This window comes from Hippocampus guttulatus, chromosome 10, assembly GCF_054856545.1.
Source record: "Hippocampus guttulatus isolate MCC_2025c chromosome 10, RoL_Hgut_1.0, whole genome shotgun sequence".
Lineage (NCBI taxonomy): Eukaryota > Metazoa > Chordata > Actinopteri > Syngnathiformes > Syngnathidae > Hippocampus > Hippocampus guttulatus.
This window is the reverse complement of record NC_141270.1, coordinates 16,711,092-16,727,752: the sequence shown is the minus strand read 5'-3', so window position 1 is coordinate 16,727,752 and position 16,661 is coordinate 16,711,092. Positions and strand designations below refer to the sequence as shown.

At 41.4% G+C, this 16,661-nt stretch overlaps 1 protein-coding gene across 2 annotated transcripts in view; it reads right to left on the bottom strand.

Annotated features, from left to right (window-relative positions):
- thada (THADA armadillo repeat containing) overlaps positions 1-16,661 on the bottom strand; it is an 83,510-nt gene that overhangs the window by 13,337 nt on the left and 53,512 nt on the right. The window contains exons 30-34 of one of the 2 annotated variants that reach the window (XM_086121522.1): positions 15,677-15,780; positions 12,428-12,506; positions 10,468-10,522; positions 4,889-5,262; positions 2,156-2,280 (exon numbers count right to left, since the gene is read on the bottom strand). In XM_086121522.1, the coding sequence (XP_085977648.1) occupies positions 2,156-2,280; positions 4,889-5,262; positions 10,468-10,522; positions 12,428-12,506; positions 15,677-15,780 (737 nt within the window). Of the gene's footprint in view, positions 1-2,155; positions 2,281-4,888; positions 5,263-10,467; positions 10,523-12,427; positions 12,511-15,676; positions 15,781-16,661 lie in introns of both variants that reach the window. The other variant, XM_086121523.1, reaches the window with a different exon arrangement.

Here is a 16,661-nt window from a genome sequence, read left to right as displayed (position 1 = left end):
TTCTTAAAAGCTCACAGCGCGCCTTAAAATCCGATGCGCCTTGTGTATGGTCATTAATATTTCGACACCAAAATGGCTCCTTGCTCGAGACATGCTGACAACGCAGAGTTCAAACTTAAGGCGATAGGTTACGCAGTTGAACTCGGAAATAGAGCAGCGGCAAGAGAGTTCAATGTTAATGAGTCAATGTTATAACTTGCTGTTGGTTAAGTGTGTCGCTGCTTTATGAAAAACGTTTTACTCACATCTGATCGTTCTGTTGGTGTTTCCTTGAGCATAGCTCCATCTAGTGGATGTATTGTAGATTGTGTCTTATAATGTATGAAAAAAATGACAAAATAGGCCAGTCATTGAAGGTGGGCCTGATAACCCAGTGCGCCTTTTAGTGTGGAAAATACGGTATTGTCTTTTAAAACATTAGGTGACCATACATATAATTTCAAAATCAATAGTGGATAAAATGTACGAACCTGCACCTCATTCAATTGAATGGACCGGTTAGGCGCTATCCTATTTCAGTCGCAATGCGGTCTTTGTTGACTGCCACCATCTTTTTGTGGATTCATAAAAAGTTATACAAAGTAACATATTGTAAAGGGACCCACAAAACACAATCCAGGCATAGTTGAGATTGCTGGAGTCCACAAATCACATCGTCATGTAATGCATGAATTCATACACAACAATTGTATTTGCATAGGGGTGAGTGGTTATCATTAAAGCACAGTTGCAGGACAATGTGAATTTATTTATTTTTAATTTATTGCTGACTTTGACAATATTAATGGGTGTCAACATATTTTGTTTTTTCTTTTATAGTTGGGGTTCATAGGGGTTCATAGTTTTCACTGAACCCATAGTAATATCGTTATTGATATATCTGGCAAAAATATCTAGATATTAAAGTTTAGCTTATGGCACAAGGCTCACTAGAGAGATGAAATATCTTTTAGCACTTCAAGTGAAGCAACCATCTAATTCAACTTTGTTAGATTTTTAAAATGATAATGTGACTCGGCAAACATGTAGCCTGGCTGACTTTCCACAAAAGAAGTGTGCTGGTACTCACCAGCACATTTTGTGCACAAAAAGCCAGAATCCCATTTAATCGCAGGGAAGATGAGGGCGAATAGCAACCCAATCTCATCTTGTCTTGCCTCTAATCACAACCTTGAGGACACTGGAAGGGAAAGTGGATCCTCGGTTTGATGAAAAAGGCTTTATTCGTCTAATACTCTTTGTAACCTGATCTGTGTGAAGGCCTGTACTTTCTTCTGCAGCAGGGGCTTGTCAAGGAGGTGTGTGTCTGTCAGTGGATGTCAAAGGGATTATGGTCACCGAATATAGACAAATACTGCAATATGACCAGCCATATCCTGCTGTAAGAAAAGTCTCTCTGACGCAAGAATCCACAAAAACAAAACATAGCTGAGACTTGAAAAAAACTCAAAGAGAACAATTATGTGCCAATATTCTTGTTAAAGATATGTACCAATACTATTGATACTATTATCCCGACCAAGACTGCTCAACTAGAACCTTAGACTACAACTACTGTACAGTAAAGCTTTCTGTCAAAGTGTTGTATGGCACTACAAAAATCAAGTGTGGCGAGTGACAATGGTTGTTACGCATTGATGCATTCCATGGCGATGTGATGTGTGGACTCAAGGCCATATGCACTATTGCAGCCTGGATCGCATTTTGAGGTTATAGCACTTTTTATTCATACACAAAATGATGTTGGCAATCAATGAAGACAGATGTCACAGAAATAGGACGTGGGCGATAATCATGAGGAAAGTGTGGACATACTGAAAGGCCAGGCTTACTCCCATCCAATTGAATAGAGCATCGATCCTCTGGAGTGCGAATTGTGTGTAAGTCGACACGAGAATGCGTGGAAACCCATATTTGACAGGGAACATTTTAGGGTTGCACCATCCAGAGTGTGTATCTGGCATAAAGGTGCGTAAATGACAGGCTTAAGTGGATGTGAGAATCTGCGCCGCCATACAAGCGTGCAACGGCACACATTTTTCCCTCATAATATCTTATATAAATTGGATCCCTATTAAAAAAACAGTAACATTTGAAACATTTGCTTCATCAAGCATGATTCCTCTGAGATGCATTAATGTGACAATTTTCTGACCTGTGAACAGTCCTCTGAGCCAGAGTGAGGAGGTGCAGCAGAAAACTGTCCTGAGACAAATGTTGGACACAATCCATCCAGTGGAGCTCACCACTGCAGCTCAACACGCTCAACACTTGAAGCACCTGAGGAGAAGAAAGGGGAAGGGCGGATGAGGGCTTAAGAAAAAGTTGGAGATATTGATGTAGTCCCTGGTTTCATGGTTATCTCAAACCTACACAATCAGAGCTACGGGTGAGCGAAGTTAGTCTGGACAATCTATCAAAATAGCTTGGATGTCTTTTCTGTTAGTGCGGCTTGCAAGGTGTGATTTACCCAGGCAGGTCCGAGCCTCCAGATTACATCCAAGCCAGGGGCACACTTGACACATTTTCTATAACAGTGGCCCAAAAATATTGTCTATTCATTCATGTCGGTGTAAAACCTCAGCATCCATCGAGTTCCATTTCCAGTATTTTAAAGCTTGTTTATTTTGTATGTCTTATCCCCCCCACCACCCCTTCTTCCCACCCTCAGCCCCTATTTTTTCATGCAGTGTTTTCTTTGCCAGAAGAGGAAAGACATTATTTTCCGCCAAGTGAAACCCCCATTACAAAACAAATCCCGCAGAGAACTGTTGTTGACATTTCACCAGCATATCTCATTGATTATTTTGCCTAGAAGGCCCCTATGCGTTATTTGGTCTTTAACATAAACATTATCTTGAAAAATTTGTGTGGGTGGAGCATGGGGTGCAATGCATGTAAACATTTGTATGTGAGCTTGAGTATGCCCTTGTATATTTGTACATGCCTCAAAGGAAACAGTAAAAAAAAACATAGTAGCTGGGGCAAACCTCTTTGTGTGAATACTGCCTAATTGAGTGTCAAAGAATTTTAATTCCGACCTCCGGCAGAACTTTGAACACATCCCAGGGAAGGTGCAAGACAGTAAGTCTGAGTGGTCTATGTTCGGTGCCACTATTTTTGAGGCGGCCGGCCGGAGCTGTGGCTATAAGGTGACTGGTGCTTATCCTTGTGGTAATCCCCAAAACTGTTTGTGGACACCGACGGTCTGGACTGCCGTGCATTTTGGACAGTCGGCTTACCGGCAGAACAAGTGAAATATGGCTTTGGTGGTGTAGCTGAAGTAAAAACTTAGGCATCGTTGGAGTTCGGTGAAGCTATGGAAAACAACTTCCAGACTGCCTCAGGGAAATTCTGGTCCATCCTGAGGGGTGGGGCGTCGCCAAACTCAACTTGGGACGTTGTGGCTTGGTGGGGTGAGGAATGTGGAAGCATAGCCTGGAGGTCTTTCCCACCTCTGTTGTTGAGGTCCCTGAGGTTTTCAAAAAACTCCTTGGTGGCAGGGCCCCATGGGTGAATGTGACCCATCTGGAGTTTCTTATGGCTCTGGATTTTGTGGGGCTGGCTTATATGACAACTGTGCGACAATTGCATGGACATGCTTCTGCAAGTTTGAGACTGTGGTCGGAAGTCAAAACAGGGTGGAGTGGCCTCTCCAGGTAAATGCAGAGGTGAAGGCTCAGCCTTCAATTCCCCACTCGTACTTTGTACCGATGGTCACAAGGTGTTTGTTGTGACAAAAACAACAAAATCACTGACACAAGTAGCCTAACTGAGTTTGCTCTCCAGGATTTCTGGGCGCTCCATTTGAAATATGTTCAGAAGCTCGGCCATCCTCGGGGCTCAGGGAGTAAATCTGCTGCTCCTCTGAATCGAGGAGGCGAACTGGCCATCTGGTCAGGATGCGTCCTGGACATCTCGCTGGTAAGGTGTTCTGGGCACGTCCCACTGTGACAAGAACCCGTTGCAGACCCAAGACGGGCTCACAAATTTTAGATGAGTTGGTTACAATAATGATTGTAATAGTTATGACTGTAGTACTCTCGAAGGAACACTATTTAATGTGGCAAGTGTAACACACTGAATAGTTTACGAGGCAAAATGCCCTATAGCGGTTTCGCTAAACATATGCTGTATGTATATATTTTTTGTAACACTGCTCTGGTAAATACTATTCTATACTTGACAATGCCAAATGACCCATTGGTGTGGCATGTCTTTCGCACAAGCAAGTGTCCACAAGGGTTCACTAAACAGACATGACACTTAAAAACAAAAAAAAACAAATTGTCAATAAAGCAGTGAAAAAAATAAAATCACATTCTCACCAACACGTGAAACTTAACCCCTTCAAAAATACGGTATAAAAGCGTGAAAACGAATCCTGGCAGTCATGAACTGTCGTTGATAGACGGAAGCCACCTAGCAGGGGAACGGCAGATCTGATGGCAAGCTGTCCCAAGTTCATGAACACAATGAAATATGACCTGGTTTTGAAACAGGAAAAAGGCTGCATTTCCCCCCATCTTAAAGCTGTTAGAGTGGAAGCCTCGCAAACCTTCCTTGAGTGTGTCAGTGAGGCAAAGACCGAATGAGTCAGCTTTCTGACAGTGTGCTTGACGAATTCTCCTTTGGCTGATTAGTGCAAGCCTCTGTAGAATGGAATTGAACATTCAATGAATTTGCACTTAAATGTCATTGTGGTTCAGTGAAAATGATAGTTTTGCAGAGTTCTCCACCCAAGTTTGTAGTTCAAAGCTTCATGGTCAGAGATGAGCAGTGGACAACTCACATGCACACACAACTCTTTCAAATGGGCTGGAGACAAAACAAAACAAAAAAAACACATTTACTGTTTGTGTGTAAATGTGAGAGTGTGTGGCCTCACCTTGGCCAGACACTGGGGGTGTCCTTCATGAACAGCCAGGCTTGTTAGGGTAAACAGGGTGGTCTCATTTAGCCATGCAGGTCTCCTCTTCTGGTCTTCCTCCTCTTTCAGTCTCATTAGGATGCTCTCCAGGACCAACTCCCTCACCTCACACTGTGGGCACTTTAGCAGACGCTCCAGGAGCTGAATTGTGAGCGGCTGCCTCCCCCAAAGCTCAGGGATATCTACGCTGGCACTGAGGGCTATCCTGGTCAAGCTCAGCATGTACTGAATGCTGCCGGGCTCCAGGTTGGACATGGGGCTGTTGTCGGCAAACAGGGTTGAGATCAACAGGAGGGACAATGTCTCTTGACGGAGCTTGTTGACCTCTGAATCTAATAGACATGGGAGGGGACGGTTTTTAGTTCATTTAACCAACTTGAACTAGGCAAGGTTGTGATTACTGTTTGATGGTTGTTTAGTTTGCAAGACTATACGAATACTCCAAAAGTGGGTTCCATTAAAATAAATAAATACACAAATCAATAAATAAATAGTTGCCTAATTAAACATAGCATAATTGCCTAAGTCTTTTAAAAATATTTTTAGAAGACAAGTAAAAACAATTTTCGGAAACATTGCTATTTTTGTTAAATTGCTATTTTAAAAAAATTCAACCAGATGGGTGAATAATTAAACGAGAGGAAAAAAGACAATACAAATGAGTTCTAAAAGTTTTTTTTTTCTTGGTCTTCAAAACAGAAACTGGAAGGTATTTTCACTTCCGATACGATACATATATTGCAGCCTGCTATTGTCCAATACCATTATCGATCCAGTATGTTATCAGCAGGACTGATACATGGTTTTTTAAATTATGAAATAATCAAAGATACTGTAATTCATACTATTCAAATAAAGAAAAATAGTCAGCAATAGCAGGTATGAGAAAATATGACCCATTTATTCCAAACATTTGGACTGCATAAATTCAACCTCAAACAGGAGAACATCCTGCAAAAAAATAAAATACAAAATCGATTAAAGGACCTTGAGAAATTATCTGAATTCACTTCAGTGAATTCAAAATAGCGGCCCGGTGGTCCTGTGGTTCGCGCATCAACCTCACAGTGTTCCCTGTGTGGAGTTTGCATGTTTTCCCCGGGCCTGCGTGGGTTTTCTCCGGGTACTCCGGTTTCCTCCCACATTCCAAAAACATGCATGTCAGGCTGATTGGACGCTCTAAATTGTCCCTAGGTGTGAGTGTGAGCGCGGATGGTTGTTCGTCTCTGTGTGCCCTGTGATTAGCTGGCAACCGGTTCAGGGTGTCCCCCGCCTACTGCCCGAAGATGGCTGGGATAGGCTCCAACTTTGAATGACTTCAATAACTTAAACTGCTAAAGAAACATACAAATCACTTTGTGAAGCCTCCAGAGATAGACAACAAGCCACCCAGAAGAAGAAAGAAGACACAGTTCTTTGTGCCTTTCTTGTTTTTTTAAACAGGAAAGGTTACCTCAGTCTGTTTGGATATGGACACGTCTGTGCCAACCCAGCCACCTGCGAATGTACACATATGGGAATTGATGGCCACACAAATAAACACACATTGGCGCACACAAAGCTGTATTTCCTCTGAAATGCAACTCAAATTTTGAGGCGCGTCAGCATTATAGTAACGTGACACGATTCAAAGCTGCACTCCAGCCTACAGTAATTCTCCAAACGCCACACAGATTCTGCTTTGACAGCCAAGTCAACCCATGTGGGCACACACACTGAACCCAATGCAATTCAATCCGGCCCTGCAGAACAAGTCAAAATGTGACCTGACAAAAGAGCGGGAAATGCAGCATTCCTGCAGAGATGGGCTGGTTTACTGTGGAGACAGGCCAGGTTACTGTGGAACCTGATCCTTAAAAGGGGGTCCAGGGCCAAACAGGCATAGTCTAATGGATATAATGGTGGGGAGGAACACAGTAATGACACCAATGATGAAGGGAGGTAGGTGAGTGGGGAGGATGACTGAGGTAGATATGTCGTATGTAAATAGTGCTGCCTGCCATGTTGTATAAAAGCACATTTCATGTACTGCTCTTTCATACAAAGCAACTGCCATGACAAGTAAAAAGATTTCATGTGCTGCACTGCTGCGGAAGTAAATACAGAAAAAGAACTGTCGCCAGGACGCTGGCTTTATCATGGTACTTATCCAAATATGCCTGGGTGTACAAGTAAACTACGCCAGTGGCAATTGTCATGTGATTTTTTTTTCATATCTGATCATAAATAGCCTTTGTGTTCCCAAAGCTTTTTAACAGATTTTATTTATTTATTTTATTTGTAGTCCAACCTTCACAAATCCACATAATCGTGGCTATTTTTCGGAACCTATACTATTTTATTTGATGAAAAACTCATCCATGCTCATGTATCAAGGTGTGTTTATTTTTGTCTGTGTCAAAGTCATCATGTTGATGGCGATGAGTCTGCTGGACCAATAAATGATCAGCAATGGTGTGCATCATCAATAAGTATCAGTTCGCCACACTTGGATCCCCACAAGTACTTCTTTTCACAGCTATTTAAAAAAGATTGTTTTTTTTTAACAGGCAGTGAGTATGTTCAAGGTTCCACATTAACAGTGTATTCACTATCATATACTGTAACTTTGCACCACCAAACATCAAACTACAGAAGATTTAATAAGCATGCAATCTGCATCCCTTCTCCATACGCAAAGGTAACCATCACCTTGAGGCAGTAAAGTCTCTCAGTCCAACAGATTTATCTGACACTATTGTGACTCGTCTGATGTCAGACTGACACATCGCACACAGCGTTCAGCCTTATCCCACAGCCAAGACTGTCATGCCCCGCAAACCCAAATTATGTATGCGTCCATCTTGTCACTCTTTCACCATTCATTTGCCAATGAAGGCTCCTGACTCTACGCCTTTAGAATAGATCTGCTTTGACTCTACCACAGCCCCCACAATGTCTGGAGTTCATAGGAAGCATCCATCAAACTATTTCCTAATGTAGACCTTGTTTCTAAAAATAAATAAATCATACAGTACTTTTCTTGTGTTGTTCAGTAACCGTATGCTTCATCTTATTTTAATCGTTATTTGTGTGAAGATTCTATCACTGTAGTCAAAAAGTGTGCCCGATAACTTTTATTCACATCATCTTTTTGTGCAAGTGGATACTTGTGGCAAATGTAATGAAATTCCTTCATGACATTCAGGAGATATCATCTTCACATGAATAGGCTGGACGAATGAATGGGCTACCTGAGAACATATTGACTCTTATTACAGCTGGTGCAAATGCATTAAAATCAGGAGTGGTCTTTGAACACGTTACAGTGCATCAGCATGAATGCCAACTGTGTCCGACATGAGTGATGTACATAAAGATGAAGTGATTGGTTTTGTCAGAAGGTAATTAAAACAGAAGGAAAATGTGTAAGGTTGTAAGAAGTTGTACATGTGTCCACAGCCCTGTAAAAACAGGCAGTAAAGCAGTAAAGGGGCTTAGCTGTGTAGAGCTGGAACCTTGGCGAGACATGTGCACATGCTCTTACATGCCAGCACGCAGCAGGATTTCACATCAACTTCCACCATCATTAGCCAAACTGTGAAAAACAAACCCCAGATACTCTGTGTGTGTGTGTGTGTGTGTGTGTGTGTGTGTGTGTGTGTGTGTGTGTGTGTGTGTGTGTGTGTTTGCATGTACTTCCTGACAACAGAATTAAATAATAGTTTGCTATATAGTCATTTTGTTCAACACACTCCAACCTGCTGCATTTAAGGCACCTCTCCTCTTGGGTCTGGATTTTTCTTTGTGAACAAAAAAAGACAAGACCCTACGACCATGCATCGAATTTAGAGGTGTTTGGTAACGAGAACATTCTTGAAGTATCTATAAGTTATTATGGATTACATATGAACATTTGAAATTTTGGTTCAGACTTTAGCAAGCATCATGAACGTTGACATGCTCGATTTGCTTTGGTGGACCATGTAACATGATGTGGCGGGCCAGATCCGGCCCCCGTGCCTTGACTTTGACACCAGTGACCTAAGCACTGTGATGCAATATAGTTCTTGAGTCACAAGCTTAGTGAAATGAGAATCCTTGCACCGAGGAAACTTGTGACCCGTTTCAGAGGTTGCATACATTTTTTTGAAGCAGAGTGGTGATTTGGAGTCGCTGGTGCAGATTTAGGGCAATAAAAGCACATCTTCAAATTCGACGATGAGTGAAAGTAGCCAATTATGGCGTAAAACAAGGTTTAGCAAGCTGTCAGCGATGGATATCAATCACATGTGCTGTGGTTGATAAAGGTCTAATTATGGGAACATGTTTTATGGGTGTTTTGCTACTGTCAAAGAAGACCAGTATAAGGATATTTATTTTTTTTTATTAAAAAAACCCCCAAAAATTCTACAAATTCCATTGCGCAGTTGTATTTAGTCCATCCCAGGCCAGAAACAGATTAAGGTTCAAATAATTTCTCAAAAGCACATGAAAGCATGATGCTGTTGTCGTTTTGAGTCCTTAAATTGAAGGCTTTTCACATTTATAGATCCAAATGAGTGTTTCTAACCTCTGTTTGAGCCATATTTGGACATATCTTGTTGACTTAATATAAAATTTGAGATAGTGCCAGGCTTGAATTAAAAAAGAAAAAAAAAGAGGGAGAAGTAAAAGGTTTTGTTCTAAGCCTTTCTCCAGACAACGGTAAGACCTGGATAAGGTTTACTGCATATAAAACTGGAGATGGGCGCCTCCGCTTTATTTTGGGCTGCCTCCTGGTCTAAAAACACTGACATAATGAAATCTGTTATTTGACCAGTGCTGCACTAAGTTGGGTGTCTTTTTTAACTGCGGTTGTGGTACCACGCCACAGTGATACGTCAGAAACAAAGAAGAAGAACGGTGAATGAAAGATTTTCTTTCGTAATGTGAGTGTGTTTCATCAATTTTTAAACTTAGGCGAATTGTGGAGGCAAAGGAAGTCGAGAAAGCATATAATTATTATAACACAAAGCTGACATTGGTTAAGTGGCGAGGAAAACCCGAGGTAAAATCATTGGATAGCTGAAATCGTCATGAGGAAAAGAAAAATGGCAAAAAATAAAGCCGCACATAAAAAAAAATGTTGCTTGATTATTATTTGTATTTTTTTACGCTTGTTTTTACGTTTTAGGTAGAACATATAATGAACTGGATGGCAAGGAATGCATTAGGATAATTTAAAAAAAAAGGGAATTATAAAAACAGATCAGGACTCCGCCTTTAGTAGAGAACAGAATAAAAGTAATGAAATGAAGTGAAAACAGACTAAGAAGAGTCATTAGAAGGTGTTTAAGTAAGAGAGAAGGTGCTTATTTTGTTATGTAAAGGGCTACATCATGCTAAGCCTGGTCCTGAATCTACTGGCTTGTTTTAAGAAATCCTCGGTATTTCCACTGTCAAATGCAAGCATGTGTTCAGCACATGGCTGACCGAAAACATAAGTTCCTCACTCTCTCCTCGCCTCTCTTTTTTTTCCAAGCACTCAATAAACTGGGTCAAAGGCACAAACCCACCATCTGCTTGAGATTGCGTGCTGTTGGTTTCACATTCCTCCTGAGGAGACCCCCACTGAGTACACACAGATACACAATTACAAATCCACAAAGACACATAGCAGGGCGCTTCTCTGAATGGTATGGGGTATGACTTCTGTTAACAGTCGGTCTAGAGGGAGAGTGCCGCGCACAGCCTTGTCAGCAAATGTGGGGTCATCTGTTTCGATTCACAGCAAACGGATGGGAACACAGTTGTTGTTAATTAAGCTCATATACAACACTTTGACAAGATGACATCAGCAAAACTAGTCTAAATGAAACTCAAAACATTTCATTAAGCAACTAAATAAGATCAAAAATATATACTCTCCACTTTCCGCAAATCGTAGCAATATTACTGTAATGGGATGAGACTCTCTCTTTATATATCTCCTCTGTCTCCATCTCCCCCTCCCACTACCAACCTCTATCTCTACCTTAATGACAATCACAGGTGTGAATGAGCTCAGCTCATGCATGTCGTACGTTACTTTCTCATTATGCATATATATATATATATAGAGAGAGAGAGAGAGAGAGAGAGAGAGAGAGAGAGAGAGAGAGAGAGAGAAAGAGAAAGAGAGAGAGAGAGAAAGAGAGAGAGAGATAGAGATAGAGAGAGGCGGCCCGGTATCCAGTGGTAAGCGCGTTGAAGCAGAGGTACCGGGTTCGATTCCAGCTCCGGCCTCCCTGTGTGGAGTTTGCATGTTCTCCCCGGGCCTGTGTGGGTTTTCTCCGGGTACTCCGGTTTCCTCCCACGTTCCAAAAACATGCATGGCAGGCTGATTGAACACGCGAAATTGTCCCTAGGTGTGAGTGTGAGTGCGCATGGTTGTTCGTCTCTGTGTGCCCTGCGATTGGCTGGCAACCAGTTCAGGGTGTCCCCCGCCTACTGCCCGAAGACGGCTGGGATAGGCTCCAGCACCCCCCGCGACCCTAGTGAGGATTAAGCGGTTCGGAAAATGAATGAATATACTGTATATATACAGTATGTATATATATATATATATATATATAAATATACAGTATATACAGTATGTATAGAGAGAGAGAGAGAGTGACACAACAAAAATTGGCCTCTGAGGCTGGATCTGCCCCACTGCAATATGATTGTCATGATTGTCTACCACCTCGCTGGAAGGATAAACGCAGATGTCATTACACACTGCCGTAACCATGGACGCCAGCCGAACCGAAATGGTTGAAGCGATCAGTTTTAACGGTTTTCAAAGATTGTTCCACTCCTTGTATATACCGTAATATATGGTTACAGTATATACATTTTCGTGGTACCGTGGCTCATGATGAATATATAGTATCTCACCTCTGAATGCCCATTGCATTGCGCAATCATCACAAACTGGGTTGATACATGCAACTGGCTTGTGCTGCTTGCCGTATATCTGCATGTCGCAAATATAATGTTTAGCCAATTGAATAAGCTACCCTTTTTTGCTTTATATATTTGTAAATCTGGCGGCCCGGTAGTCCAGTGGTTAGCACATCGACTTCACAGTGCAGAGGTACCGGGTTCAATTCCAGCTGTGGCCTCCCTGTGTGGAGTTTGCATGTTCTCCCCGGGCCTGCGTGGATTTTCTCCGGGTGCTCCGGTTTCCTCCCACGTTCAAAAAACATGCATGGCAGGCTTATTGAACACGCTAAATTGTCCCTAGGTGTGAGTGTGAGCGCGCATGGTTGTTCGTCTCTGTGTGTCCTGCGATTGGCTGGCAACCAGTTCAGGGTGTCCCCCGCCTACTGCCCGACGACGGCTGGGATAGGCTCCGGACTCCCCGCGACCCTAGTGAGGATTCAGCGGTTCGGAAAATGGATGGATGGATGGATATTTGTAAATCTAACACTAAAAGAGTCAGTGCCTCACCAACCATGCACCTCACCGCACGGCACTGATATATACTATATTGTGTCTAGGTTTACTCACCACACAGAAGACTAATCTTTGGCCCACACAGACAGACCAACACATCCAGAAAGGCTCCTCTGGTGACCACACAGGTATTCTTTCTTAAATGAGAAGGGGGAAAAGAGAAATGAGCGATTATTTTTTGTTTTATCCTTGCAACTGGTGTCACTACTGTGAGTACAATACAATGTGATTAAATCACATTCTTAGATCAGGTGTTCATTTGAATTTAGCTAAATCCAACACAATTGATTAAATACACAGATGGACAAAGCTCTTGGCACCCCTTTGGAAATGAAAGAAGGATTCACAGTGGTCAAAAAATACAGTCACTTGAATCTGACAAAGCAAATTTGATTCAAAAGTAATAATACAGGAAAATGTTATAAAAATTCACCATTGAATATTTAATTGTGCTTCAAGAGAAGTATTTCAACATACAAACTCATGAAACTGTCATGATCCTATCTTGCTTGCTTTTTGTTTCATTCGCCAGTTGGTGAGTGGCCGTTACCTAACAAGTTACACATGTCTCGAATCTTGTCTGGTTACCTGCCTGCTTTAAAAGCCAGGCCACGCCAACAAATGACTGTCGGATTATTAACCTTGCTCACTGTCGCCAAGTGCCTAATTTTCTCGACATTCTTGACACTTTTTGGCCTCATAGCCTTGCCTCGTTAGTTCGTAATATTTTTGTTGTAGTATTTTCCTTGTGTGTTCTTGGTTTCCGTTCGTCGAGTATTGGATTTTCTTGTCCTTTTAAATTGACAAGCAATTTTCGTTTCGATTTTCCTCATGCAACCATAGCCAGGGAGGTTGGCTGCAGCCCCGTTAATGTGCAATTGAAGTCAGAGGAGCATCAAACCACTTGGATATGGACACATAGCCTTTACTTTTGCCCATGCTTGTCTAAAAAGTTTTCTATTCTGAGAAAATTCTCTCATTTGTTTCCTCTGGTCGATGTTTAGTGTGCTACATGCCATATCACCAAACAGCACAATGATGACGTCACAGTTTCAATAGGTCGATTGACTGATCACAAGTTTGAAGATACCTATGATGCTCATTAGAGGGCACACCTAGGTTGACCATGTCCCACTGGTCAAATTATTTACAATAAATTACAATAAAGATGATTTTGTTACAATATTTTCCCCATTTCTAAGCAATCTGATTATCAATTGTTAATTTTCATTATTATTATATTTTATTTATGACTATTGTCAGATTCCAAGGTTTTGTTTTTTTTACCAATTGAGGTTTTTCGTTTGGGGTATCAAAAATGTTATCCGTGTGTGAATCACACAGCCAAATAGATCGTGAGACATGTTGTGACAGATATTAATAGAAATTAAATCCTGTGATCTCCTGAGTTGAACAAAACATATCTCCTCAAATGCAACGCATCAGAGCTAACCCTAAAACTAAAACCGAGCAAAGCATTGCTGCCGTTAACGGATCATAGGACTGCAGCAAATCGTGGCTTGCTAGTCACATGAGATGCCCGAGCTAAACAACCTCATCTATGAGTCATAAAAAGTATAAATGCACACCCTCAAGCAGATACCAGAGTTATACAGAATTAAAAATATATATATTAGAGCTGCCTCATCAGTGTTTAGGTTTAGTAGCTTGTGTGGGCAGTGTATGTTCACTTTATGTGCAGCCTCAATTAAGACTATGCCCACTATGAAAGCCTACAATTGTGTGAGGACAAAGGAGACTGTGTGAGCTCAATGTCATCTTTTCAACAAGCAGATATTAAACAAACATGCATGCGCACATGCACAGACACGATAATCGTGATGGGAGCATGGAAGGAGTGCGGGTGTTAGCTGAGTAACCTTGCAAAAAAAGGTTCAAGAGCGATTTTGAGGTCAGTTCAAGCTAATAAATTGTAATATCGGCATCAATGGCTACAGTCATCACAAAATCTCGGGTTGGATTCACACTACACGGATCAAGAAACCAATTCTTCTTCTTTATTATCTGTCATGTGGACCAATTTGGATATCGGTCATGGCAGCATAAAGAGAAAAACAAGTCAATGAAATTGGATATCCTCGAATTGAAGTCCCAGGATGAATCTTCTGAATATGGATAACATCTGATATGAATTTGCTATCTGCCCAAGCATTTGCAGCAGCAATATAGCAACATAATCCTGCCATCGGCAAAATAAATCATTCATTTATTTCACTCAGGGTGGGAAGAGTCAGACCAGGACAACTAAATTGTATTCATATTTAATATTTGAGTGATTTACTGTTAACTTGTGTGTTGCTGCTGCCCATTATTGACACATTTAGTTGTTAACTGTGTATGCTTTTTGGCTGTGTGCTGACGCTGGTTGAACCAGGTGTTCAAACTACATATGTAAACAAAGTGACGCCGGATGTAGGACACTCGTAAAAATATTTGGTATAAAGAGGATGTCAACAAAATTGTACATACGATATGGGCATAAATCGGAAGAGCTGCAATGTAAATCGAGCCTATAATAAAATGACTCTGTAGTGGCCAAACAATCCCCATCATGTCAGTATGGCTCATGACCTGACTCACACTTGGTGAAGGTGATGGAGTGAGGTCAAAATACATTGATATAATTTTTTTTAAATGAAAAATAATCAGATGTTTGGCCATTTGTTCACACTTTTACATGCCTTCCAATATTTGTCAGCTGCATTTAACCCATCGTGTAATGAACAAGCTAACCTGACATGTAGCAGGGGGAGACGTATAGAGCTGGGTGCAGTTCTTTTGTGCGCGTGTGTTTAAATCAGTGGGTTATTGGTTCTGGCTGCATGAACAAATAAAAAGCTAGCTGCTTTGGTAAGCAAGAATTCACCTTGTCATCCTAATTAAGACTCATCAGTGTAACCAAGCGGAGCTAGCAGGGCTACTGTTGCTAACCCAGTGACCCTGTGTTCTATGCTGATGAGATGAGAACAGAAACCCTGGACTGAACCCAGCTAGGAAATAAAAAGAGGAGGGTGGGGGGTGGGAGGGGGCCTGCAGCCGGGCAGCAATCTGTGCCCCATTTCAAGACCTTAATTTTGGGTAAGAGGAACAGAGGTAGAGGGTAGGGAGAGGGGTGTCCCGGTCGGAGAGAAGGCAGTCCCTTTGAAATTGAAGCCTCGGCAGGACATGAAGCGGACATGGTCAGGGAGGGGTCAACTGGAGGGACAAGGAACTATTCTTCTGCTAGGAGAGTTAGGAGGGACTGAGGGATGCTTATCTGTATGTGCATGTGTCTAAAATTACCGAGAGCCAAGCCACATGCGCTGAAGGACAGCTTCACCGATTCCATTTCCTGCTGGCAGGGGTCTGTGTGACTCACTTTGGTAAGACTGAAGCAGAAACAACACCTGCAAAAACATTCAATGACAATGTAAACATACTTCATTCCGTAACACTGAGCATGTACTCGTTATCTTAGGGTGAGAGTGTGGTATTAAAAGTGAGTGCTTATACTATATGAAGTGTGATTGCTTAAATGCATGTCAAATTTTGTATATGCATACACATGACCCCAAAAAAGCACTGCACTATCACACAAAGAAGTGCAATACTGTATCTAAAATCAACATTGACCAGTATATGAAAGACTCCGTTGATATTATGAACATAGTCTTGTAGCATGCAGCGTTACATTCTGATAAGGACTAGGGCAAGGCTACGAATAAAAACACCGTAAATTTGTCACTTTAAAAAAAAAATGAATAAAATAAAATCAAAAATGCAATTAAACATTTCTAGATTGACGATTCTAGTTGGTTTTGCGCTGATTCTGAATCTGCACTTGTTTATTCTCAAGCACATCAGGTTTCCATAACAACAACAACTATAATACTATACAGAATATGGCAATGTATTTATGAATATGTATGAATTCAGGGTTAGATTGAGCAACAGGTGGAATTGTTTTCTGCAACATCATGGCTATTAATTAGAATGCATGGTAAATTGCGGATTGCACAAGCTTTTATCGGTGAAACATAAAAATTTAAAATGAAAATATCTGTAAAACGTGATGTGCTGGAAAAAAGCAAAAACATATGTGAAATTAGCAGCAAAAATGTTTTGGGATTTAGGGACAAATCTCTGATTAAAATTTGTTGGAGACCAGTGAAAAAAATGAACTGATCGTTTCCCAAACCCTGATCCTTTGACGTACATCATGTTTAACCATTCATTGGCTCAGTATAAAACATGTTCAACTAAAGAAAGGAGTCTCTACTCAAGTGGT